At 40.1% G+C, this 26,809-nt stretch overlaps 2 protein-coding genes across 6 annotated transcripts in view; both read left to right on the top strand.

Annotated features, from left to right (window-relative positions):
* The first annotated feature begins 82 nt into the window (after positions 1-82).
* kiaa0753 (KIAA0753 ortholog) lies at positions 83-25,224 on the top strand. Of its 3 annotated transcripts, none has more exons than XM_026192662.2 (18): positions 83-533; positions 2,722-3,015; positions 3,120-3,381; positions 3,525-3,634; positions 3,730-3,792; positions 4,211-4,432; positions 4,958-5,138; positions 5,737-5,918; positions 6,198-6,328; positions 6,835-6,990; positions 8,184-8,273; positions 9,899-9,986; positions 10,168-10,242; positions 10,361-10,531; positions 10,746-10,827; positions 11,068-11,188; positions 16,352-16,579; positions 19,972-25,224. In XM_026192662.2, exons 1-18 carry the CDS (start codon positions 396-398, stop codon positions 20,123-20,125), a joined length of 2,748 nt encoding a protein of 915 aa, XP_026048447.2. In that variant the 5' UTR covers positions 83-395; the 3' UTR covers positions 20,126-25,224. The 3 variants fall into 3 exon arrangements, with proteins under 3 accessions (XP_026048447.2, XP_026048448.2, XP_026048449.2); XM_026192663.2 differs by having other exon boundaries at positions 6,838-6,990; XM_026192664.2 differs by having other exon boundaries at positions 5,740-5,918.
* Positions 25,225-25,373: 149 nt separating this feature from the next.
* pitpnm3 (PITPNM family member 3) overlaps positions 25,374-26,809 on the top strand; it is a 111,514-nt gene continuing 110,078 nt past the window's right edge. For all 3 annotated transcript variants that reach the window (XM_026191489.2, XM_026191492.2, XM_026191491.2), the window contains exon 1: positions 25,374-25,921. In XM_026191489.2, coding sequence (XP_026047274.1) covers positions 25,897-25,921 — 25 coding nt within the window. In that variant the 5' untranslated portion in view covers positions 25,374-25,896. The remainder of the gene's footprint in view (positions 25,922-26,809) is intronic.

A 26,809-nucleotide genomic window follows, 5' to 3' on the forward strand; every position in this document is an offset into this window, starting at 1 on the left:
TGTGATATATTTAGTGAGAATGCCTATTCTATCACACGTCATTATAAAGCGTTTGCGTTGATTTTTGGCTTATTTGACAAGCCGTAGTTAAAAAAAAACTACTTCCGTCTTTAGGGTTGTGTTGTTGTCATGGCGCCGTTTCAAACTGTTGAGAAGCTAAATTTAAAATTTAAGAGATTAACGAGGTCCTGTATTTTAATTATGCTTCAATTAGCCACTCGGTGCGTATAGCTGACTTATAATTCATATACAGAAAGTGGAAGAACTGATTATTAACGACGGCGAAGTGCCTGAATTTAGTTTCTGGATTGGATTAACTTTATGTTAGCAAAATTAGCTCCCATTAGCATAACATTTAGTATTGTTTACTACAGTGACAACTGTTTTTCGCTGTAATGACTGCACAATCCCTGCAAAGTGGTCCCGGGATTTTCTCAGGAAAGCAGAGCGAAGAGAGAGACTGGGTTGCTTTAGGATCAACCAGAAATGTTCACAGCCGCAGCGGTTTAACGGCTGGGATCTCCCACACCAAGGTAAACAGCACTGAAAATCTGATAATATTCATCTATCTTTATTATATGCAGTTCATCTTTGCATATATACAATTTGAAATGGAAAAGCTAAGACCACATACTAGTGATACATACACAGACCTGGAGCTGGTTGATTGAGATCAGCTGGTCCTAGAGTGCAGCACAATGTCAACAATAAATCTGAATATTACAGTCCTGAAAGTCATAATATTTATCGCTACAAGGAGTAGAGGCAGTGAAGGTAGAGACATTTAAATACCCGGGATCAACCATTCAAAGTAATGAAAAAGAGGTGGAGACGCGAGTGAAGCGTTTGTGATAATACCCTTTCTCTCTTCATTTTTAAGATTTTTGTAAGACTTCAGTTTGAAGCATATCACTATGTTCATATCACAATGTTTGTAAATAGCTTGGTGTCAAAGTAACGCGCCTCAGTGAAGTTTACCAGAGATTCATGTACTGTTTTTAGTTGGATTCAATTTCAATTCAATTCAGTTTTATTTATAGGCGCCAAATCACAACAACAGTCGCCTCAAGGCGCTTTATATTGTAGACCCTACAATAATACATACAGAGAAAAACCCCAACCATCATATGACCCCCTATAAGCAAGTGCTTTGGTGAAAGTGGGAAGGAAAAATTCCATTTTAACAGGACGAAACCTCAGGCAGAACCAGGCTCAGGGAGGGGCGGCCATCTGCTGCAACCGGTTGGGGTGAGAGAAGGAAGACCGGACAAAAGACATGCTCTGTAAGAGAGACAGAAATTTAAAAACAAGTGTGATTCAATGCAGGGAGGTCTGTTGACACATGGTGAGTGAGAAAGGTGACTGAAAGGAAATGCTTAATGCATCATGGGAATCCTCCAGCAGCCTGCACCTATTGCAGAGGGAGGATTCAGGGTCACGTTATCCAGCCCTACCTATATGCTTTAGCAAAAAAGAAAGTTTTAAGCCTAATCTTAAAAGTAGAGATAGTGTTTGTCTTCCGAATCCAAACTGTAAGCTGGTTCCATAGAAGAGGGGCCTGAAAACCGAAGGCTCTCCCTCCCATTTTTCTTTTAAATACTTTTAAATACTCTGGGAAAAACAACTAAGCCTGCAGTGCGAGAGCGAAGTGCTCTAATGGGGTGATATACTATAAAATTCATTCATTCATTTCATTTTAGCATCAAGCTAAGGCTTCATTCATTAGGATTTACAGGAAGGTTTACAAGATGGTAGTGAGACCTGGAGATGGTCGCACTAGAATTAGAATAGAATAGAATAGCCTTTATTGTCATTGTACAGAGTACAACGAAATTGGAGTGCCACTCCCTTGGTGCAAGTTTCAATAATAAATATAAATGTAAAATATAAAAAGTACAAAAAAACAATTGTAAGTACTCAGACAATAGTATGTACAATATATACAGGATAGCAGCATTAATATAATGACATGAGATGGTCGCACTAGAATTAGGCGCATTTTCTGAATATTTGAATGCCATCTAATACACATATTATACATATAGGCTCAAATCTATACATACACCCCCAAGCCTCTGGCATTATTCTGTCTAAATAATTGTTCACTCTTCTTGATAAAATTGGTAGAGTTAATTTAAATTGGTTAGTTTCCTGGCATGAGCCTACACAGTCCGCAAATATTCATCAGGGTTAAGGTCACAGCTTTTAGTTCAGTTCAGTTCATTTTTATTTCAAACATTTCAAACATGTGCCTTCACAATCATTACAAAATATCATTCCATTATTTGTTTGTTTTGTTTGTTTGCTTTGGGAAGACCATTCGAAAAGCTTCACGTTAGCCTGTTTTATCATTTGTAAAATCAGGTTTGATGTGTGTTTGAGATCATGGTCCTGTTCAACATCCAGTTGTATCCAAGTTTCAACAATCTAGCTTTCGCACAAAGAGGATGTTATTATTATTCCATCTGCTCATCTGTTGAAAGAAATCATTAAAAGCCCCAAATTACTACGACATTTATATGATATGGTATACTTTATCGTATGAATCTCTTGGTAATTCTGGTTCCATGTTCCCTAATGATTGTATGTATCCTTTTGACCACAACTATATGCAATGACACCATTTCCTAAATACCTGTTATTGATAAATATATCTGATTGTGTCTAATCATAATGACTGATTATACCAGATAAAACTGACTTCTGTCTTGCACACCACAGCTGCTGTTCAATGACGCTGTCCCTGCAAGTACTAGAAACCGTGCCACACATGTCGGCCTGCCTGCCCCCATTGTGATAGAGCGACTGCTGCCTGTATCAGAAGTTAAGGAAAATGTGGATAGCACCAGAAGCTCTTTCAGCTTCACCACACTCTCTGAGGAGAGGCTTCAGGCAGCTGTTAAGCAGGCCAAGCGAGATCTAAGACGAAGGCGCCTTGAATCGCTGACAAAATTATCGGCCAAACCTTCTCAGGAGGCCTCACTCTTTGAAACAAGTGATGTAGAACTCCGTCAGGTAATTTAATTACTTTTTGTCTATAATAACATTCTTGTTTATATAATATGAAATTAATTGTTTGTGCCTGTTTAGCAAATGAAGTTTATTTCCTCTCTTTATAGGAGTTTGCAGCAAGTCCAAGTAAGATGATGTCAAAAGCATCCAGTCCAAAAGAGAAGGTGACTGTAGCTGGAGCCAAACGACACACATCCCAGAAACATCCTATTTCATCCATGCCTCGAATGAGCCGCTCACCCCCAACCAGAGACCCTGGCCTTAGGCAGGTAGAAGGAGACAAAGAGGCACCTTTAAGCCACGAGATCCACAGGCTGCAAAATGAACTGGAACTGTATATTCAGAAAGTGGAAGAGCTGGCTAACAGAGGTAGCCCACAAGACACCTATAACTTGAAATGCATGGAGTGTAATCATAATTTTGGAACCCATTGCAATGATCACACTTTTCCTATGATTTCACTACTAATGCATGATGCTGATAAATAATGCACAATGTTTTTTAAACAACAGGGGAGAAAATACAGGAGTCATTAGAACCTGAAGAGGAAAACAAGTTGGAGATACGCAGACAGAAACAGGCAGCTCGCTCAGCTCGTATTATTTATGTTCTGCAGCAACAGGTACTTAAATTTCTATTGAATGCCATTAAATGTTTGTCACTGGATTTCCTTTTGCTCTGCTCCTCTAGACAATGTTCTCTCACATTATTTAACAGGTAAAAGAGATACAAGAAGATATAGAAAAACTACGAAGCCAGAAAATGTGGGATGCTAAAAAGGTGAGAAGAAAGTCACATTTTGGACTTCATGGCTCTCCCCTCTGCCTCAGCCACTCGCGGCAGATGGCCACCCCTCCTGAGCTCGGTTCAAGGTTTCTTATTGTTAAGAGGGAGTTTTTCCTTCCCACTGTCACCAAGTGCTTACTCGAGGGAGGGGGCGGCATCTGATTGTTCTATCTTTATAATTTTTTAAAATTTGTTTTATTTATTTGTTATTGTAGGGTCTTTACCTTACATTATGAGGGCCCTGAGGCGACTGTTGTAATTTGGCACTATATAAATAAAATTGAATTAAATGAGTAAAATCAGTTGTGTCTGATTTTTTTTTTTTTTTTTTTTTTTTATGAAGGAGTTTTGTTTAAAAAAAAAAAGTTGACATTTCTGTTCTTAATTTATTTGCATTCTCTTTTACTTTCAGTCCATGGCGATAAACAGGCTTGCAGCTGCACATCGTGGGGCACTGAGGGCTTTACAAATTTTTATCCATCAACTCTCTGATCTGTCTCACAGCAAAGTGCCTCCTTATTCCAAAGAACTGGGGCAGCTGATTCGCCAGCTCTCTTTGTGCTCAGCTAAAGTTGAAGTGGACCAGGGCTCAGCTGTGCCTGAGACTGCCCTTGACATCCTGCAGAAACTAGAGGTAAGGATCACGATGTAACCGCTGTATTCACAGAGTGATGTGTGTTTTCCTAGTGTAGACTTGGCTCCTGGACAATGCAAAAACAATCAGCGGAAAGAAGCTCAATGTGGCAAACCAGTGCAGTATTGTATTGGTCCCGACTTTAAACCTACTTTCTTATTTTACTTAATAAAGGCAAATATTCATGCATGAATTCCAACTAACTGCAGTGCAGGTTTAGCAGAGCATTACAAGAACAGATTCTGTATCTGCTACTGTTTCTAGGTCACAGATCGAAGTAGTAATACGATTTTAATATGCCTAAATGATATGATTTTTCCAGATGCATCATATATTTTTATTACATGTTATTTTCTTTGTTACATTGTTTATTTGTGATATTACTGTAAACATAGATGACTTGTGCTGCAGGATTAATCAATATTTAGTGGAATTTGTCTAAAAGTAAAACTTATTTTAGGAAAATATATATTTTTTGAATTGAGTGAATAATCTCAGGCTTTGCTGTCACTTCATTTTTAATAGACTTTGGATTCTGCTCTCAGTAAACAAGAGATGCTCATAAAGATGCAGGCTCAAGCATGCCTTCCGCAAAGGAAATCTCCTCATCGCAGCAAGTCTCCTACGACTGCACCCAGGCGTCCCAAACTGCAAGGAATTGCTCGAGGTCCTTGCAAAGCAAAAAATCCCAGAAGAGGCCTCCATGGTGAGCACTGTTTACTAGCTTTGTGTATTTATTAATGCAGACTTCCTGGGTGTTGTTTAATGATTATCATTTCAACTTAAGACCTACTTGTTGATAGAGGCCTGCTGACGAAGGACAAACCATTTGCTCTCCTATGTATATAAAAGCCCTCCAAGGGCTTCTGTGCGGTTCTCTTGGGGCCTCCCACTGTGCGTAAATTGCTGTACCCAGGCTTAAAATTGATCAGGGAGCCAGGAAGTGATAGGAAAACAAGATTTAAAGTGCAGAACTCTGGCATTTGGTCCCCTGCTGTTTAGTATATGAGCAGTTAAGTCCTGCTGGGTATTATTGGGCTGAGAGGCAGTGATGATATAAACACCTAGAGTGAGCCTCATCTGCAATCTAGATCTCCCTAGAAACCTGAACCTAAACCACACATCCACCTGGCTGTCAAGAGTGCAGGCAAATTCTGTAATCGGTGGTGTTGTCTGCTCCCATCAGGGTTCAACTTAATTGAATTGTACTGAAAGGGATAAAGAATCTTGTTTGGTTTTGACTTTTATTTAGTTTGAACTTAAGATCAAAACAAATAAATTGTTTAACTTTTTATTTTTGTCAGCAGATAAGAGAATGGCCTCCCAGAAACCCAAAACTACTCAACAGCCCCTCAATCGAAGAGAGGTGCTGCGGTCTGGCCTGGAGAGCCTCGTCCAGCAGAGGGAGCTGCAGAGACGATCCCATACCAATACTAACAGCAGAAAAGAGCTGCCCTCTCAGAGAAAAACGGCTGAAACAATAAAGGTGCTGGGCTTGTACTGAACTCAGTATTTCACAAGACACAGAGAACGCTTAATAACATGTTATTAGCAACATGATTTGTTGTTTGATATCATACCCTGTGAAAACATATATATATATATATATATATATATATATATATATATATATATATATATATATATATATATATATAATTTTTTTTTTTTTTTTTTTTTTTTTTTTAAACCAATGATCAGACGTAACCAATGTGAGGTTAATGTAAACTAATAATTAAATATTTATTTTCTATTTTTATTATAGCATAATCAGATGCAAGATACAGGCTTCCAGCAGCCTACAGTCTCCTCTCGGCTCAGAGTGAGCCAGCTCCCTCAAAAAGAGCACTCTGTGCCCTGGATACCTACATCTCCTCACTCTCCTCCTCCACAACGGTGAGTCTGTTATCTCTCTGTGCAGTCCTCGGCTCACTCGATGATTAATGTCATTATGTAAGTACTGCTTTAATGTCCGAAACGCTGATCTCCAGGTAACAGTTTACATTTAGTATGAAATAATATGTGTGGACAACCCCCCCCCCCCAAAAAAAAAGACCATTTTACACAATTATCTCTTTATGAATTTCAATCAAATTGTGGATGCAGGTAGGCATAATCAGATTATCTGATGGACTAAGAGGTTGTATACATTATAGGATTGTAGATTGTATTCAATGTTACTGGTAAAGTGCAGCACATGCCATATGCACCAAATTTTTCATTTTTCATTGATGACAGTTGCTTATAAGGAAAATCCGAAAAAAAAAAAAGTAATTTGGTAAATATAGTATAAGAGATGTAAGTGTCAAAATAAAAATTGCTCTTTCGCTTTCCATTGAGTTGTGTAATATAGCATCTTTCTGTTTACATTTTTTAACCCATTCATCATTCTCTGCTATCAGCAGATCCCCACAAAGGGGAAGACCAGAGCCTCGTTGTCTCTTTTCTCCAGTGAAATCCTCACCAGACCCTCCAAAGCAGAGGCCTGGAGGTAGTTTGGCAACTGAGCCAGGCCTAAGCTCACAAAGGAAGAAAGAAGCTCAGAATGAAGCATTAAGGTGAACCTTACCTCCCAAAGTTTTTTTTTTTTTTTTAACCTTATTTTAAATACACGGGTTGGCAGTAATCGGGAACAATAGGGAAATAAAATGTGAAAGTTAATCTCTCTTCCATCAGCTCTCCTCTGTCCTAAGCTCGCTCCCTGCAGATGATCACAGTCTTGTGCCCATTGCAGAAGCTATGTGTAAGCTGGTTGGTTTAGTTTAGAAAAAGGCCTAATTACTCTTGCTTTCATGATAACAGTCTGAGATGTTACATATAAAATCAAAGCTTTGAACCATAAATTACACATCCTTCATGGCTGTTCTTACAGTGATAGTGGAAAAAAGGCAAAAACTTGGCTCCCGTATGAGCAGGACCTGTGACCATAATATTAGATATAAATGTGTTTTGATAAGTCTGTTTTCCTGTTACTGTGGTGCGTTGCAGGCCAGAGGCAGCTGTTGCTAGTGAGGGACCGTCAACTTTTCCTGCAATATTTTCCAACACTGGCTCAGGCTTTCTTCTCTCTAGGGATGCAAATGCACTAGTGATCTGCATGTGCATCTGCACTTTTTGACTCTCTGAAAGGACCTCTGATTGGCCAGAATCTAATATAATTGGCTAGGTTTTCTTAAAACCTGATAATGGAGCCCAACTAATATGCAGAAGTTTAGTTAGGAATTTTTGCCTGATGGCGAAAAATCTGCCTGTCCCAGCTTTTATCGCTTCTACTTATTATAAATATCTTTTTTCAGATTACCTTGTAATCTGTGTCATTTCTGCTTCTCACATTAGATTATCTGTCATAGCAAAATGCCACATGGGTGGAATCTAGGAAAAAGGAACATTAATGAGAACATTCAGAGAGCCATTTCTAACCTTTATGTCAGACCCCACTTGCTGAGAGCCAGAGGCAATACTCTGATTCTAATTCAAAGTTAATTCTTTCCAATAAATTAATCTAGGTGCCAGCTAGATTGAGGCCATTTCTCTTTTTGAGTGATTAATAGTTTGCCTGTTTTATAAGCACCTCATTGATTGAGTGTTCCACATATGTCTCCGTTTAATCAAATCTTAATTACTGCAGTTGTGCTTTCTTATTAATCAGTGGCTATCAGCGTGATTAAAGATGAGGATTATAAATTATTTATGTGCAAAGCTTCTTTGAGCTTACATTTTGCTTCATTTGATGATTGCCTGGGTGATGCAGGAAAGCTTGGCTAGATAAGATGACTGCGCAGAGACTGCAAGAGCTGAACCAGCTGAGTAAAGAAGAGGCTGAACGCATTCAGAGATTAAGGTACAGTACTAATAAAATTATTGTTTTAGCAGATTTGGATCCAAGGTAATGAAGGCTTAAAGTCATGGTGAATATTAATATAGCCAAAAAACTTTTTTATTTCATGTGCCCCCTAATTGCAACCTCTGCAGACACTATGGGATAATAACAAACTCCCTCTGACCGAAATAAAAGGGATTAATTAATGACATAAAAAAGTAAGTACAGTGTGTGTGTATATATAGCGATATATGCACTTGCCCTTTAACCTTTGTAAATACTTGGCATTTATGCTGTTTAAGAAGAAAAACATTTCCCACTCGGTTCATTGTGCTCACAATCAAAGGAGCATTTACTCTGGGAATTACAACATGGGCAACATTATCTACTGACAACAGAACAAAACAATGAGTGGAAAATAATGCAGACTGTGATTGCAGCGCATCCATTCAGCACCAAGGAGAGCATATGTTCCTATAGACCGCTGTGTATTTGTTAATTAGTCACTGGAGAGCCCAACTTTAAAAGGCTGGCAACAAAACGCAATGTGCACAGAGCAAAGTCAACACTTAATTACACTACTGTGAATGTGTGGGTTAACGCTACTGTGTTCTCTGTCACAAAGACGTGTAGGCCTGCTCTTTATTTACTCACCTTGTCAAGAGGGGAATACCACTGCAGGAAACATGTAATGTTAATTAAGAACACATGCAGCCTCTATAGTTTTATGGGTTACGTAACATTAACAAATTTGCACATAGTGTGTTACATGGAAAATTGAATGAAAATTCACCATTATTACAGATCTGTTTTGCCTGTGTGTTATACCCATGGCAGGTTCTTTTTGTTTGTTTGTTTGTTTGTTTGTTTGTTTGTTTCTGTTTTAAAGCTAAAGAAAGCTGCAGAAAAGTGTTAAAGTGTTTAAATTAGATGTATAAAGAGTCACTATATCAGATTTTTTTTTTTCCTCCTGCCACTGTGACAAGTAAAAGCACTAAACTGCTTCACTTGTTTACAGGTGATAAGTTGGACACAATAGACATCAATACAATCAACAGGCTGCATTTTGAATAAAATGCTTATGTCACACTTAGTGATTCTTTTATGCTTCCAGCTGCTCTCAGCTGGTGAAACTCTTAACTGGCATGTCAGCCTTTATGGCTTTTTTTTAAATTGGTTTCAACAGTGAACGTAACCATTCAATATAATGCCAGCAAAGAGTTTGACAGTTTTGACCTTATATGCCTATTATAATTACAGATTAATGTGAATAATTTAAAAAACACTGAGCCTGATGACTATTTCTATTGTGTGTGAATACATTTAGCCATCAATGATAATGATTGATAGTGATGATTAATTAATTCTCTCATGCATTTCCAGTAATGAGAATGTTTTATTCGACTCAAACGGATAGTTATTTTAAAAGCTTGGCAGAAAGTTTTTTGTTTCTTAATCAGAGAAATTCAATCTTTTAATTAATTCTGAACCCAAGGTGGGCTAAAATTCCAAATATATTTTTAACTATACTTTATGTAAATACTTTTTTTTTATTTATTTTTTTTTATTTTGTGTCTTTAAGTTAAAGCAGCTCAGCTTCAGAACTTCTGTGACAGCTTGCAGTGTGGGTGTGTTTTGGTTCACAGGTCTGAAGTTGTCTCGCCAACTCAGTGGGCTGAGAGAGCTGAGCAGAAGGCCAGAGAGAGAATTCAGCCCCTTCTGGATGAAGCCCAGGTAGGAGGACTTATCTGCTGTCCAGCTAGTGCCAGAATTTCTTCCTTTTATAAACCTCCTAAAGACAAGGGTGACAGTTGTTGCATGTGAATGATTAAATAAATCTAAGTTTGTGTGTATGCGTGTGTTTGGCTTCAGATTTGCCTCGTAAAATAAACTGAGATTTTTATTGTGCCTTCAGCAAATTGGTGAGTCCAGGAACAACAGAATGAACTCTCCACTGAGGAGTCGAGTGCCTGAACAGGCCGCAGAGAGGGTGAGCTTCACTACAGGAGATTTGACATTTAAGTTTATCATGGCAATGATTTAAAAACTGTGCAGCTAAACTCACAACACTTGTATTTTTTTTTTTTTGTAATTATTGCCATTTACAGGCAGAAGAAAGTGCTGAGCAGCTGAGTGAAGAGCTGCTGGACGATTTGTTAGAGGACACCGCCCGGGTGGCGTGGACAGTTAGGACAGACAGACAGCTGCAGGGCATGGCCCAGGACATGCTGCAGGCCCCAACCCTGGAGAGTATGCTGCTTCGTATGGAGGAGATACAGGTGAGAGGGACCCACCAGTGAAAGGTCACTATGGAATTTGAAAGGTCACTGGTTACTGGTTTAGTGTTTATAATGAGCTGTTATGACAGCTGTGGTCTGCGTCTGAATACTGATGCATTTTCCAGACTTGATTACACCGTTCAATTTGTTTGACAAGGCTCTTTGTCAGTAGGATGCTGTGTTTATAGAATCTGGTTCTCTGTGTCTCTGACAGCGGGATCAGGAAGAAGTGAGGAGACGGTTTGCTTCTATCACCTATTCAGACCCTCTTTACTTGAAACAACCAGGACCAGCAGGTAAAAAAAAAAAAAAAAGCCAAAAACAGACGATTTCTGCACTTAAACAAAAAATGTTATCTGCAAGTGCAAAACCTAGAAAGTTATTTCACAGACCTTTCCTGTAGGTGGAGACAGTGCTACAACTGAAAAGGCCAGATGTATGCTGTTGTCCTTTTGTCTTTCTATCTGTCTGCTCCTTGCTCCACCCATCCCTCTTAACATTTCTCCCTTCTTTTGCTTTCTCTCTCTTCTTCTCAGGATCCCAGTCCCATGCCCCCAGCTCCAGGCCAGCCTCTCCTCAGCCAATTAGGCTCACAAATCCAGTGCTGAAGCAGACCTCTGCAGCGGATATTGTCCTTGAGAAACCTGTCATGACTGGGTGGGTTTCTCTGTCTTTTCCCCTTTACTGCACAAGTCATTTCTATGTCTCATCTTTAGCTGACGGCTTCCATTCATTGCTGTTTAATTCGTCTTGAAAAGTCAGCAGGGAAATTTTGGAGTGTTCTCAGAATATTAACTGGAGCCCAGTATTATGGTTTGACCTATTTAACTCCCTTTCCAATCATTTGAGCTGAAATTATAGGTCTTAGCCTCAATTATTGGTCATCATAGCTCAGCTCAATGCTCCTGATTGCACAAAATTATGATATACTCCCTTTTTTTAACAAATGCAAATATGTAAATGGTGGATTTTAATTACTTGGAAAGTATCAGGTGACTTTTAATGAAATCTTATGAGACAAATTACATATCAAATTACCTTTAATGACTTGCTTTAGTTGCTGATGCTGTAATGAAGAGAAACAAACGGCATCTTCCACAGGAAGTAATTCAGTGCTGGTTTAATTGCACCTCTAGACTCAATGACAAGGAAGTGGTTAATGTTCTTTTTTTCCCAGCTATACACATTTAGTCTTTTTCCACATGACGTGTGTGCCCTGTAATCACTGTTCCACTGGGAGTCCTTACTCATCCTGCAAAACTCACTTGGTGGCTACTGTACCCAGGGCAGACTCTATTCCTGACTCTGGCAGCAGACTCCACAGGGAGACCCTCCACTGCCCAGGGCTTTAGCTGCAGCTGCTATACTGCTTAAATTAACGAGGAACTTGGAAGGAAAGGGAAAAGAGACTGGAAGGGACTAGAAGTTGTTGACACAGACAAGCCAGCAGGATACTTTTAACAAATTCAAGCTGCAAACATTAGCAAATTAAAGTCTGTCAGTCTTCATCTGCCTCGGGTTCACTTCACTTGATGGAAACTTTGCCTTAAGAGCCACTTTGCTTAACTGTTCTTAATGCATCTATCAAGCAATAACTCTGTTCTCTGGCAAACATAACACAGGTGCTTTTTTAAGAGGTGTCTTTTTTTTTAATTAGCTGTTCATTTTAGAGGCATCAAGCCTTCCAGCTTCTTAACGGGGACAGTCATTTGATAACTGCTAGCTCATTTGTTCTGAAACACCTTGAATCACTGTAGCTCAGAACAGACCCGTCTGCAGCACTTTCATCCTCAGTCTGAATTACAGCTCCTCTAACAAGTGCTGGCAGCCCACTGGACCTTTATGTGTTTTGTTTTGGTTGACACATTAAATCACAGTGGATGTGATTGGTGTTTGTTTTTTTGTTTTTGATTTTTTTTTTGACATGGATCAATAGAAAAACACTTTGATTTGAAAGCAAGTACTAATCTTAGTAAACAAGTTGACTAGAATGCTTATGAATAAAAGAACACACAAGGTGATTGTGTGTATTGAGCCCCTTGAGTTATTATCACAAGATAAATAGTAATTCGGTTGTGCTGTGTATTCAGAAAAAGGGACGATTGTACCATAACAAAACAGTTGGTGATAATTGAATTAAATTTAAATTCACATAGATATCAGTGAATAATTAATCGGCTCAGTATTTCAGCTTTTTGCAAGGCATGTTTTATCTGTATTTACTTGTTTTTTTTGTTTGAAAGCATTTGAAATTTCTTGGTCATGCTTAGAGAAAAATGCAGCTGGTTTCTGTTGGTACACAGATCGATTTAGTCTCTTAGTGAAATCAGTGAGGTTGACAGAGAAATTCAGCAGCACAGAGGGTGGGTAGCTTCGCTGTCTGCTGAGTCACACATGCCATCACAGAATCCTTTTTCTTTCTTTCTTTTTTTTTTTTTTTAACCATAAGATGCTCGTCAACTTATCTAGTCCAATAAAGGCAGTAAGACGAGACTGATGGTGGTCGTGCCATTAGCTCTTGTATGCGTAGTATTTTTAGGCTCTGAGGTTGCTTGTAATGTAGTAATTGTACTCATTTGCATATGAAAAAAGGATTCTATATATTGTCCCCATTCTCTATTCTCTAAATGAAGCATGACCCAGCCTGTTCAGCACTTACTCCATGACTACTGCACTATCTAACTTGCGAAAGAATAAACCTCCCTGCAAGACACTGACAGATTGTTTGTTTGGTTTCTTTCTAAAGTGCAAGAAGGAACTTGTTGTCCACCTACAGTGTCTCTTTTTTCACAGTGCTTTGTCCCCCTTAGAAGTAATAAAGTTGGAAGTAGGGAGTCGTTTGGAGTGAGATGGGGAGAGAAATTGTGTTTATTAGGCACATTGTTTTACAGAGCTGTCTTTGGGGGACACAGAGTTGCTTCGTAAAATGAACTGAGCTGTAAGGGAGATGCTTTGGCTACCTGTGCTGAAGGATAAAGAGGCCCAGGTGTCACATAGTGCAACACATACCAGCGCAGATGAAGGGATGAAAAGCTAATGCGGAAGCAAACCACCAAGGATGCTCTGTAAGTTAAAAAGCCTCGCCTTATGTTGTTGCAGTCTATACGCTAAATTTAACTGTTGTTGCTTTATAACTTTAGGTTATGTCAGATTGTGTGCGCAGCAGCCCTTTTGAGTTCACCTCTCTCACCAAAATGATCAGGTCTTGAGAAATAATGGTAATTCTAAAACTGATGCCAGAGAGCAGCAGGTCATCCCACTGGTTGCTCTCTAAGGAGCATCATTTTCCAGACATTTAGGAAAGTTATTTTGATAAGCAGCTTTTCACAACTGCAGCTCTTTCCTGTTGCTTCCGCAGCCCTCGGATCGAAACCTGTGGTTAAAAATGTGGTTTGTTTTTCGTGCTGATGTGGGATTGTGTTAATCCTCTGTCAGTGTTGACTGTCCTGGTGTTCAGTGTAGCAGAATGGTGAGGTTTAATTTGGGAACGGGAAAATGAGCAAAGAGCTCATCATGTGTGTTGTCTCAGCCCTGAGTTGTTGTTTACAGCCCACATTTTTCAGTCCTGAGAGACACATCAGGCGACATGCTCGTCATTTTGTGCCTCACACACATATTTATACACACCATGGGGGAAAAAAACATGCCACGGAAATAAAGCTGCATAATTTTCTCAGTGTGACTATCAATGGAGGCTTCTTAGGTGCTACTGTTTTATAGCTAAGAGGGACATTGTCACATGGTATCGGTTATCGGTTTCCTGATTTTTGTATTAAGTAAGCTGGTTTTCTGTAAGCACTGAGCCAAGGAAGGTGAGAATTGATCGGGAGTTTTCAAAAGAATACTAACTGAAAGAATAAAATAGTTTTATATTTAGTGAGTGCTGCTACTCTGTTCTTTTCTTTTAATCTATGCTGACTATAGTCGGGGTTACTTAGTAATGACAGGAGAGCCCAGAGGGTTTTAACACTTCCACTGACTCTAACCAGGCGTAACGCTGCCTTTGTCACGCTAAATACTCTTTCCAAAACAGCACGCGCTTCTTACCTTGGGTGTCTTTGTTCAGGTGCCTGTGCGAGCGCTGTCAAACAACCACGGAGACAATCTTTTAACACATCAGCAGAGCAGCAGATAAGATTTATGTATCCATGGTGAGGAGCCCAAACCTCAGTCTCCCCCATCCCCCCTACAGCTCCATCAGCTAGTCAAGCAAATCAATAAAAAGATAAGAAGCTCACTCAGAAAAATTAAAAACCGTGCATTTATTTTATTTATTTATTTCACACTGCTCTCTCCCACCTTTTTCCTCTGTGGCTACAGTTGTCCCCTCCTGTATGTCGTCACTTTGTAACCTGGTGGATTTTTAGTTGTGATGTCTTCTAAGTTCTGCACCCACATTTAAATCAGTCCAGTGCAATATTATAAAAGAGGATTTTCTTTTTGGAATATTGAGGGTTTCTGTTGTTTTTTTTTTTTTTTTCCCCCCAGTATCCTCCACCTGTTTCTTTCCACACTGATCTTCCCCGCTGTCACTGAGGCTTCATTGAGCCTCGCTTGAATCACCCCCTTACTATCTCTCAGCCACTTGTGGTTTTATCTGACTCAGCTTCAGCCCAGCTTGCATCCCTTTTGATATATCACATATGGCACCGTCCTGTGCCAGGTCCCATCTTTGCCAGGCTCTGTGTGGCTTTAGCTTTTGTTGAGAAATGAGAAGACAAACCTGAGGTGATCGCGCTAATGGCTAATGCTGCTTGCTTGTTTGGGTTTGTGTAAATCTGGTGTGCAGGCCAAGTTGCAGGTGCTACAACGTGATGGATAGAGGATGTTTTGTTAGTGTTTCAGCATTTTGGTACTTGTATGCACTAGCCAAACAGAAAGGTACACAGAGTTGTGAAAGCACAGATTAATGAAATGAAGGTTCATCATGGATGTCTCATTCAGTTTCGAGTGAATTTCATACGGCACAATAGAGTAACAAACTATTACTAAGAATTTGTCGTGATATTTAATTTGCAAATCTTTTTCTCAGCACTCATATCACCTTTTCACAGATTGTTATGCAAGACCAATCTTGCTTTGCAGATGGTCTTTTGTGCCAAAGTATCTGAATGGTTTTCATTCACAGAAAACACAGGCTAGTCTATTTTCTTTTCAGAAGCGTGGGAGCCATTGCGACTTTAAAAATAAGCGAGTTTGCAGGGTACAGAATTGTTGTTTTTCCTGTCAAACAGTAAATCGACCCATTTCAGACTGGAAGCATGGTTCGCTGTGCTGGCACTTTGATATTTATGGCCACCCCATGGGTTGCAGCCCCAATAGTCAACACTGAAACAAGTTTAGCTGAGGCCCAGGGAGCACAATAGAGAGGCACTTTGCTTTGGAGCTGCTGCAACACTAAATATAGCACAGTGAGCGCCATTGCAAGAGCCAGGCTGATTTGTCAAAGCAGAGAGGATTATAAAGCCAGACCACGGCGATGCCCAGCTGAGCCCCTGCTCATTCTGAGCAAGGGGCAAGCAAGAGAGCTGCTTGCACTCTGACACCTCTCCTAAATTCATCATCTACACCCTCAGTTTGTGTTCTACTGCAGTTACCTTTTCTCCACATAAACATCTCTTAGAGGTCATCTTCTCATCGTGTTGCTTTCTCAATGGGATTCTCACTCTTTCTATAATATTATGAGCTTTTTACCTGCCCTAAAGTGCCTTTAAAATGATATAAAACTGAATTGAACTGAAAATACAATTTTGAGATATTGAAAAAATATGTTTCTTGGTCTCACCTTCTGAGCATCGTCTTGTTTTTCCACATTCGCAGCTTCATGTGTGAGAACAGCCTGACAGAGGAGGCATCCCAAGATGAGCGGCATCCTGCAAACAACACCATGTTCCCTGGCCCTCTGGAGGGAAGCAAGGCGCCTGTTATCTCAGTGCCAGGCAGCATGCTGAGAGGCATTCGGCAGTACCGGGAAGACTATGAGGCTTACCTGCGCGCTGTGGCTCATGAGGCTGTGGGCAGCTTCGACCCCTGGGCCGTTGCAGACGGGTAGAAAACTGATTGTTTTAATAATGACTTAAGCTAATGAGACGTGCATAAACATGATCAGGGAATTTTGTTTGCACTGGCTGATTGCCACCAGTGTTTGAAGTATGCATTGCAGTTATGATCGGTCTCAGTCATCGTGATAGTCTAAAGTGCTTGAGTTTAAGACAACTGCAGTTGTATTTTTAGATTTTTAAAGATGTTTCACCTTTCATCCAAGAGGCTTTTTCAGTTATAAAAGCTGATAGGGAGTCTCAGGAATTTACCTCTTAGTGGGGTTGTCCCACTGAAGGTGAGAGTCACTGACCCACCTTGTCATTATGTGAGTGATTAGAGTCACGTGAGCCAAGGTGTCAATTCGCTGCTCCATCCTAACATCACATGAGTCATTATGGTCACATGGGTCAAGGTGTGAGTGGGGCTTGTATGGTCTGGGGAGGGATCTCAATACAGTGCTATAGATAAAGATTTTTATAAGCTCCCTCAACCGCTCGAGCCTTCTTGTTTTGTGTTTAGCTTAAGCTTAAAGGTAAATATGTAACATGGCAGTATAGGAGAAAAACAGCTTGAAACATTTACATTTAACACCTGTGACATTACATGTGTGCATAGATCTCCACTAGTGCTACCTTTGCTTTGTATATTGGATGGCACAGTGCAGTGGTTAGCCTTGTTTTTTTACAGCAAGAGAGTCCAGAGTTCAAATTCACTGACCATCTGGGTCCTTTCTGTGTGGGTATTCCCTGTGCCTGCTTGGGTTATTTCTAGATACTCCGTTTGCTGCCCAAAGACATGCATGTTAGGTTAATTAGTGATTGATTAATTGGTTGTAAAATACTGCATGCTCACATCTACAGCTATGTTTGTGTTTCTCTCTGTGTTAGCCCTGCAGTAGACTAGCAAACTGTCTAGGGTGTACCCCAGCATTTGTACTGTGACAGCCGGGATAGCCTCCAGCCCTCCCGCGACCCTGAATTGGACATGCTGTTAAGAAAATAGATAGCTGGACATTATGTCTTCTGTTGCACTCATCTCCTTCTGTGTTAGCATGCTAATCTGCTATTGCTGGCCCTTCTGCTATGTCACTTTGTACCATAGGATGTGAGAGTAAGTCAGTCTGTGCTCGGTCCAACATGAGAGACAAAGTAGCAGTGCTGCCCAGTTAGATTTTTCTTTGCCATGGCCTAACATTCTGACCTCTTTACAGTCATTTCCAACACAATCAGTGAATTGAAATTGTGAACGCAGCGATGGCTGATTCATTTGCTATAAGACTGATGGAGAGCAGGAGATCCTGTTGTGCGTGCTTTACTGTGTTTCTGCTTCCTTTGACACAAATTATGAAGTTACCTTCCTTGGCCACCACACAGGCAACAACAAGGATTGCATTATAGATGTTGGTTGATTTCTGTCCTGCACCAGTGTCTGATGATGACAGACATAAACACTGGTTGTGAAGTTACAGCTTCCTCTCTCAGAATAAGTTATCCTTCTAAATGCACATTAAGTATTCATGTATATCTTTATTAAGGGGCATTAGCTCTCAGCAGGACCATTTTCAGTGTTCAGTTTCATCTAGAACGCCCTCAAACAATGACATTTTCCACCTAATATAACTATTTGCTATGAATGAGTCTCTTCAACGCTGCAGCAGTTTCAGAGTGAAATATGAGTTTTTTTAAGTTGTCCTACACATTAATGATATGACATGCTTAGTGTTTGTAACTAGAACCACGCTGAAGCAGATCTGTCCTTTCTGTTATTTATTTTGTCCCTGGATGCGATTGACGGACACTGCACAGCAGGAGGCGCTCACTCAGAGAGGATCATGCAGAGTTTATGGTTTGCATAGTGCGCCTCTGTTGTTCGCCGCCGGTCTTCTCTCCCACTCACAAACTTAGAATACTTGACAGGCCGCTGCTGGTGCAACGCTGGCTTCGTGCCATCATTGTGAACATATTGAACTTATGCGTTTAATATATGAGTTCTAAACTTCTGAAAGCTGTTTGGGATACCAAACAGCTCGATAAACTGTCTTTCTTAAGTTTAGATCTGAAAAACTGTCCAGTCCCACCCATGGCATCTGGCTGACTGTGTCACTGGCTCATTATCAGTTTCACATCAAAAAGCCAAAGTTTTTAAGACATGAATCTGTACTTAGAAAAAACAACAACAAGATATTGCGTGAGAAACCATCCAATTATCTCAGTGTTTTTGGAGACGGAGAAGGCATACGTATAGACTAGTATGACCCCTGCTGCTCTGACACAGCGCAGAAAGCTTTCTGTGTGATGAGATGGTAATGAGCAGCCCTGTGCTGCTGTGGAGCCTTACCACCTGGAGGATCTCATTCATTCTGTCTGCTAACAGACTGATTGCAAGATAGAAAGACGTCAGCACTGCCAAAACAGCTATTTGAATTTCTTTATGCATGTAAATAAAACTTAGTGGTAGGGTCCTAGGATCCTAGTTCACTTTGTATAAATCTGCTTTTTTATTTTGATTTTCATACATTAGCATAAACGGTACACTGTGCAGTCACTGGTGTGTTAAATATAAAGATAACTTGGAGTAATTCAGAAGGGCAAGCACGGTTCCTTGTATATTGATGTTAATGATATTTTATAATGCCTGTTCCCAAACCACAGCGGCACATTCTTCTCTGGATTTCTCTCGCTATATGGTGCTGTGAGCAAAGTGTTCTTGTCATGACCCTTTAGAGGAACAGGGAGTTCAAAAACGCACAATTACTCTGATAGTTTTGTTGCACTGACGTTTCAGTGGATATGTGAAAGTGTTTCCCATTTTCCCTCATCCTCTATGTCCCTGCCTCAGTCTCTGCCTGTGTGTGTGCGTGTGTGTGTGTGTGTGTGCTGACCGAGATAATGATCAAACACTGAAATTTAGCTTGGTGCTGCACACAGTTCACGAGGCTTCAGAGTTATTTTGCTCTGTTTTATGTTTTTAAACTAAGTTTTGCATGTGCACCTCTTAAAAAAACAGATACCACATTTGTTCAGAGAAATCAGCTTTAATTTGACCTTCTGCATTTTTGAAGATAATGACGCAAGACTGATGATTTACATTTACTTTGAAATTATAACCACTGCGCACAAAGGACATGTTTCAAGTGATTTGCATTTGCCATTGTTTTCAGGCCCACTGACCTTTTCTAGCCTAAAATCTTGTGAGAAGACCGAAAATAGCAGGAGCAGCAGCAACATAAATACCATTGTCATATGTGATTTGTTTTGATGCCACAAATGAATTCTACCAAATTGAAGCGTATACATTTTCAAATTTTAGAAGACTTTTTTTTTTTTTTATACAGGTTATATATGATTTAAGGAAAATAACCATGTTTTCTAACATCTGCACCTCTTATCCTCTCACAGCTTGGCTGACGAGTTGCTGTCAGAGGCTCTGGCTGACGTGGCAGCAGAGTTTCAGGATGTCGTGGAGGAGTATGCTGAGGCCGTCTTCACCTCTGAGTTCCTGCAGCCGCTCCGGTCACCACCCGCTTCAGCTGCAGCGTTTTCCGGACAATAGGATGCTGCAGCATGATGGATGCAGCATTATCTTTAAAACCTTTGATATTATGTTTGCTGTGGATGGAAATTTTTACCTTGTCAAACCCTGGAGTACTATTATTTATTATTTTTATATAGAGTATTGTATGTTTTACAATCAGATATTTTATTTTTGAAAGTTTTTATTTATTTGATCTTAGACAAAGGTCTAAAAACACGTTCATAGGTAACTTCTGCAATGACACAATATGATTTTATTTTACTGGGATCACAGATTTTATTATAAAGCTCGGCAGAAGAGATTGTTGAGTTACACAGGGAGCATTAGTCACATTACTTCTTTTGGTCCATCTGTATCTGTGTTTGCATACCTCTGGGAAAGTTAGTTTAGTGTAGATAAGCTTAGAGAGACCATTAGAACATTACAGAGGATTATAAGATTACAGCCGTCCCCTTGCACTTGGTCTAAATCTCCCTGAGGATTACTCACACTTATTATTTTCACATTGGCATATGGAAATAAATTAATTGCATACGGTTTCCACCAAACTGATGTAGAAAGCCAAGGACATGGTGCGCTTAAGGTCTTGTAAATTGATTTCTCATTCATTTTAATGTCCAAATAAAGCGTCTCAGCACAGAAAAAATACTTCCCTCTAAATTTAATGTGTTATCCCTGTAATCTCTGTCCACTCTGAGGGTTGGACCACATGAAAGGAAAGTGATAAGGGTATGGTTAGGGATTCTCTTTTCCTTTTTCAGGCTTTTGAACTTGGTTGAGAACTATTTTAATAATTCTCTTTTCTGTGCTTTTCTTTCTTAATTGTGGTAAAATGTGTAGCACAAATTAAACAGGACAAACTTGACAGGCTGAGAAAATGTCTGAGTCCCTTGAGAGCAACATGAAAGCCAGGCAGATAGAGCAATGGGGGCACATGCAGATGCTGCACTGGCCTGTGGGGACCAGCCTTTGATTGGGGACATACAGTGACTGAATGAATTAGCTCACACGGAATCAGCTGCCCCGTATTTCCTCTCAGGCTGTGTTGTGTGTTTTTGTGTGTGTGTGTTTGTGTGTATGAGGGCGTCAGAATGCATGCAAGCTTTAACAGTCTCATGCACAGTGCACATTTCCCCTTTGTGATCTCTGATAAATACAAACTGGTACGTTCAATGTGAGGGAGGTGTTGCTGTCTTTACATAGGTATAAGGAAGGCAGGTAGCTCTGACATGCGACTGGGAAACATCAAAGACCATAAAATAATGAGTTGATTTATGATTATTTTTAGCTTTTATAGTTCAGGAGACGTTTAAAAGACAAATCAGTGTATATTTGCTTTGTCAGCACTACTTAACATCAGGGAGCAGCTTAGCAAATCTTACAGTAAGACCAAACTGTTTTGATCTTTGAGGCTTTACTGTGATCGACTTGGATGTCCTTGATTTTTCAGCGTTAATGCTGTAACCACCATGCACAAACATATTACTGTGGAAAGACCAGAATTAGAACAGTTTTGCTCATCATTATAATTTCAAATGATCACAGAGATTCGACCTTGCCAACGGTCAGCGCTGACTCATTATCAGAACACTGACTGCAATATATTCACGTTCGCAGGGGCACTTTGGCATGTAGGTGCGTTAAAGTTGCTTTGTGGCAGTCGGGTCTGTTTTGCTCAGTGTTTACAACAGATGGATCCTTGCTTGTTAGTCATGTTTGCTCCTCTCGGGGGATGTTCTGTCGAAGATGAAGTATCTGAGGGATGATTTCTGCTGAGATGCTGGCCATCACTGAGCAGTCTGTCGCGCAGACACCACCATCGTTTGCATTCTCATATTTTCCCCTTTTTTTTCAGACAGTTTTGAGACGCAATTGGCCATCTGAGATCTCATTAAATACATGACTGAAGGGAAGCATCTGTCACGGCTTTGCATTGTTGGGATTAATAATACCTCTCAGATTGAATTGTTTGTTATGTAGTTATTATATGAATCGAGTCCTTGCAGATAGCCAACTATACTCACAATGATGGATCATGAGATAGAAATGATTATCTGTCAAGCTCAATACACGTGCGTACAAGGCAGAGTGAACACGTTGGAGTTATTTAGAAAAACTAGATATTCTTCGTTTATTTTTTATTAATGTAAGATACAGTTGAGTATAGGCCGACATACAGAATAGCTCACTTCAGCAGGAGGAGCAGCATGACCTTTATTTGATACCGTGGTTGATCAAAGGGTGGAAGAAGTAGTAATGCTCTCCACTTGAAGTCGCAATACCACAGCGTAAAAATGTTCCATTATTAAGTAAAAGCCCTTCTTTCAAATGTGCAAAATATATTCAGGAGAAACTACGGATAAACAAAGCGTAGCCTGTAGAACAAATTAAAAGTGAAAGCATTCAATGCATAATGATTTTACAGAAACTGGTGTTTTCAATTTTCATGGTTGATGCATGAATATGTTAGCAGCATGTTGCTGTAGGTGGTTAAAGTGTAATAATACTATAGCAACAACTACATTTGATAAGAATTTAATATCATTTGCAAAGGTTAAATAATAAGCTAGCCTTAAATGTACTTACAGGAAGTAGACGTAAGTCATTTTGCACCCCAGTGTAATTTACTCAGGTTACAATTATAAATATGTTCACTACATTAAAAATCAATTCGTAATACCTATAATAGTTGTGTTTTATATGAATAATGAACAATGAAACTGCGGAGTGTTTTTACTGTTATACCTGAACTCCAGAAGAAGAAAATATGAATTGGATGATTAATTGGAAAGCTTGTTTCCTTGAGATTTCACAGCAAATGAAGCAGACATGATATCGGAAGCGGATTAAAAGTGTTGAATTTATATTTAATAGCTTTTTACTCTCATTACAGTTATGTTGCTTATTTTGACTGCCATTCCTTTTTTTTCTCCAGTGCATACCTCCACTTCTCCAGGATTTCTTTCACTGACTCCCTACAGATCACATTGTCATCTGTGAACCATGGACACTCCTGCATCCTCATCAGTCAACCTGTCCATCAACATTGCATGGAAGAATATAAGTCTCTTATTTAAAACAAAAAAACAACCAAGGAGTAAAAATACTATTCCTAAGCTTGAAATGTATTTTGTTCCTTTCCTATTTTAAGTCATTTTCTTTTTTTCTTTGTATGTTTTAATTATATCTTAATTTATTATTTTCATAACTTTATAGTGGTGTGCCCTGTAGGCCATGTCTCCTTTAAAATATAGATTTTAATGACAAGAGACTTGCTGGTTAAACAACAGTTCAGTTCTCTTCTAAACCTCCAATTCATTCCTATTGGATCACAGTACTTCTCTAAAGCTGCTAATATGATAAAGAGGACAAAAGGGTCACAGCAACAGTGAATTGTAGGGTTAAACAGTAGAATAGTAAGTATATCTGCATGTGTGTGAAACAGCAAGCCACATCATCAAACAGCACATTAGGATAAAAACAGCCAGCTGACAACTTCACCTTGCGTGAGAGTGCTGTGACATACAGCACGGTGTCTTTCCTTCCATAAGGTTGCTGGATTATTTTTTAAAGACAGAAAAGAACAACAAGTCTGCGCCTTGGGTGCTAAATTCAGTTTGCTGACTGCCTGCACTGTAGTTTGTGAGTCTTTTAATGGCTCCCAGAAAGCTTAATGCTGCTGAAACAGTTCTTTCATCCATTTTTCAAAACCCCTGCAGTGTTTATACCAACAAAAACATTTAGTGTGATTGAGTTTCTTTCTGACTTTACTTTGTAAGACTTTAGTCATGTTTACAATGAATTTTCAGTGCCTAGACTGGCTCTGAATTGCCACAGAGATCTGTTTTTTTTTTTATATATATAATTGTATGGTTCAGTAAAATATTTCTTACTGAATACTGACATCAAATAACATCAAAAGCCACTGTTGAGAAGCAAAGTGCTGCTTTGAGTTGTGTCTCCAATGGCATGAAGAGAAGTCTTCTTACAAAAGAAATTCACATAATTCAATTAGCCTTTCTTTTCCTCTTGGATTCAGGCAGTGCTGCCATTTGGTGTAATCAGAGCTATCTGTCTTCCTGTCTTCCTGGCCTTAAGGCTTTTCCCTATTAGTTTTCCTTAGTAGGGATTGCAACTCACTGTTCTACACCAGAAGTGTATTGGTATTGGCTTCCATGATAAATACAAATTGGCTGTGTGTATTCCTAGTAGAGTCTGGTAATGTAGAATGTCTGGCTGTCTTATTCTAGGGTGATGGTTCGGCCATCACCATTTCCCCCATCAATATTCATTTGTGTGGACGTGACTGCCGATTAATGCCACAACCAGACCATCCTTAAGGGACTGTGTAAGCTCATGTGTGGTCACATATGTGGATGCCAGTGTTGAAAACAGCAGGTGTTACTGTGACCACTTGACACACTGCTGCTTAATGTGCACCATAAAGAAACGTGAGGGAAGCTATTCTGCAGCTATTCGGGTCAAGTATCGCAGGACTGGAGGTTGAAATAAGCGTAGAAATGAATTAGAGGAATCCATTAGGTGAAGCATCTGTGAGATTAAGCCAGATCTCACAACTGGATTTAAAGGATTTAAAGCTGCTGAGAGAAACGTGGTTCATGTGCTTCACCCATGTGCTTTGTTTTGATGGTTGGTTGTATTTTGAAGCACTTCTCAAAGCCCAAAAGATTTGCTTCTCTGCCTGAGTGACTGCCCAAGCTGACCGACCAATCTGGCATCTGCTGCTTTGTGATGGATGGTTTAAAGGGGTGCTCGCTCTTCCCCTCCATCCTGTTTCACTGCGCCCCCATGCTCTTCTTCTTTATGCCACATGTTTTCTATATCAAAATTTCTATTTTAATTTATTTATTTTTGCTTATAGCCAAACTCTATACAGCAAAACCAGATTGTATGACACTGCAGAAAGACTTTAATCTACTTTACATTTAATATTCTGTGTATTTTTTCTACTCTTTCATTAAAGCTGTGCCTTGTTATTTTTTAAACCGGACTTTTGGGACCCCAGCACACAAATGCAGCAACCTTTCTTACAGTGTATGTGTAATTTCTGCAAAGGCTTCTGGCATGATAGATTAAATAAAACTGATTTAAACTGCCTTGGCTAATTAAATGTGTCGTCCCAGTGACAATATAGCTGGTAAACTGCTTTTTCATTACGGCTCCAGGCATGAGAAAAGCAATGGACCAGCTGCTTTATAGGTCTCCATTTAGGGTCCTCCTTGAGTGTTTTGCACAGACAGAAAACGGACACAGGAAGAGGAAGACGGACGCCCTTCAGCAGCCGCGGACGTGCGCGCACCGCTGGAGGCAGTCAAGCTGCAGACCGGAGCTTTGGCACAACTCTGGCTGCTGTTAGCGGCGGAGAGGAGAGAGGAACGGGAGCTGGGTGGGCATGACATGTGAGCCAAGTCTGCACAGATACACCACATAGCCAAAGTATGTCTGCGGAGGGGCGGGTCGATGCTCCGAGGGTCTTGACTCAGGTGAATGAGAACACAGCTGCAGATTTCTCCTGTTTTTGGCTATTTTGTTTAATTTTCTCATCTCATCGCTGAGAGGAGACCGATGAGGCAGCTGTAGACCTCCCCGTGCCCCACTTCACCCTGATTCAGCCTGGCAAGCGTCAAGGTGCAGCAGCCAGGAGAGAGGGGACAGAGGAAGAGCCGATGTTCAATTAACTATCCGACGAAACGGTGTATAAACGGAGAATAACGTGACAGCATTGCTGAGTGGCCGCAGACTGACAGAAACACAAGGGAGAGGACACTATGTCAAAGGAGACGAGAGTAAAAGGTAAGGAGACACTACATGCCTGGTCTGTGCTAACAGGTTGAAACCTGCGTCTCGTGCTGCTGCTGGATGTTGGCGCGCACAGCCGTGTGCTGCGTGGATGAAGGCTATCCGTAGGAATGCGCTACGGTCAATACAGACCTCTGTGTGAGAAGCGGTCCGGTGGACTGTCCAGCCAAGTCCGTCTTTATATCAGTCAGACGGTTTTGTCTGACTTGCCTGTCTCCGTGTGTCCGTAAAGGTGTCACAGCAGGTCTGCGTCAGATTCTGTGACGCCGCTGCAGGGTCAAATCTGGACAGGTGAGGTGCGAGTGACCTACAGACAGACCCGTGTTACTAAAGGTGAATGGTCACAACATGTATCACATTTTGCATTCGTTACTCTGTCTATAAAGAAACCGTAAATCACAATATAAACATCAAGGACAAAGTGCAAAAGAAAGGAAATAATGCAAAGGAGTTCAGCATTGCTAAAAATAGCTCATGCAGCTCATTTGATTGTTAAATTGGATATGTGGAATGTGAAAGAGTGTTGACAGGACAGTATCAGCAAAAGCCTTTGAAGTCCTGACATTTCTGTGGCATAAAAGGTTTATTGTTCACTGGAAAGATGGGTTTGCTGCTCACACTTGCCACCTGTTTGCGTTTGCGCTCTTTCTGCTAATCTGTTAGAAATGAAGTGCTTAAAAGGGCTGCTATTATTCTCTTTCTATGCACCTGCTGCAGTTTTATAGCTGTAGTGAAAGACCAGGATTTATTTATTTATTTATTTGGTTTTGCTGTGCAAATAAGCCAGACTCCAGTGATATAGTGTCAAACATTAATAAGTGGGTTCACAACCTGGACGCATGATACCATCAGTCCGGGTTGTGATGTTGTGAGTAGTGATAC

This window comes from Astatotilapia calliptera, chromosome 14 (assembly GCF_964374335.1).
Source record: "Astatotilapia calliptera chromosome 14, fAstCal68.1, whole genome shotgun sequence".
Classification (NCBI taxonomy): Eukaryota; Metazoa; Chordata; class Actinopteri; order Cichliformes; family Cichlidae; genus Astatotilapia; species Astatotilapia calliptera.

Excerpts from the sequence above, each read along its gene's own strand:
- kiaa0753 (XM_026192662.2), top strand. The coding sequence starts at position 396 with ATGACTGCACAATCCCTGCAAAGTGGTCCCGGGATTTTCTCAGGAAAG. Across the intron at positions 8,274-9,898 it reads GAACGCATTCAGAGATTAAG|GTCTGAAGTTGTCTCGCCAA; the intron begins GTACAGTACTAA and ends TTTGGTTCACAG. Across the intron at positions 16,580-19,971 it reads CCCTGGGCCGTTGCAGACGG|CTTGGCTGACGAGTTGCTGT; the intron begins GTAGAAAACTGA and ends ATCCTCTCACAG.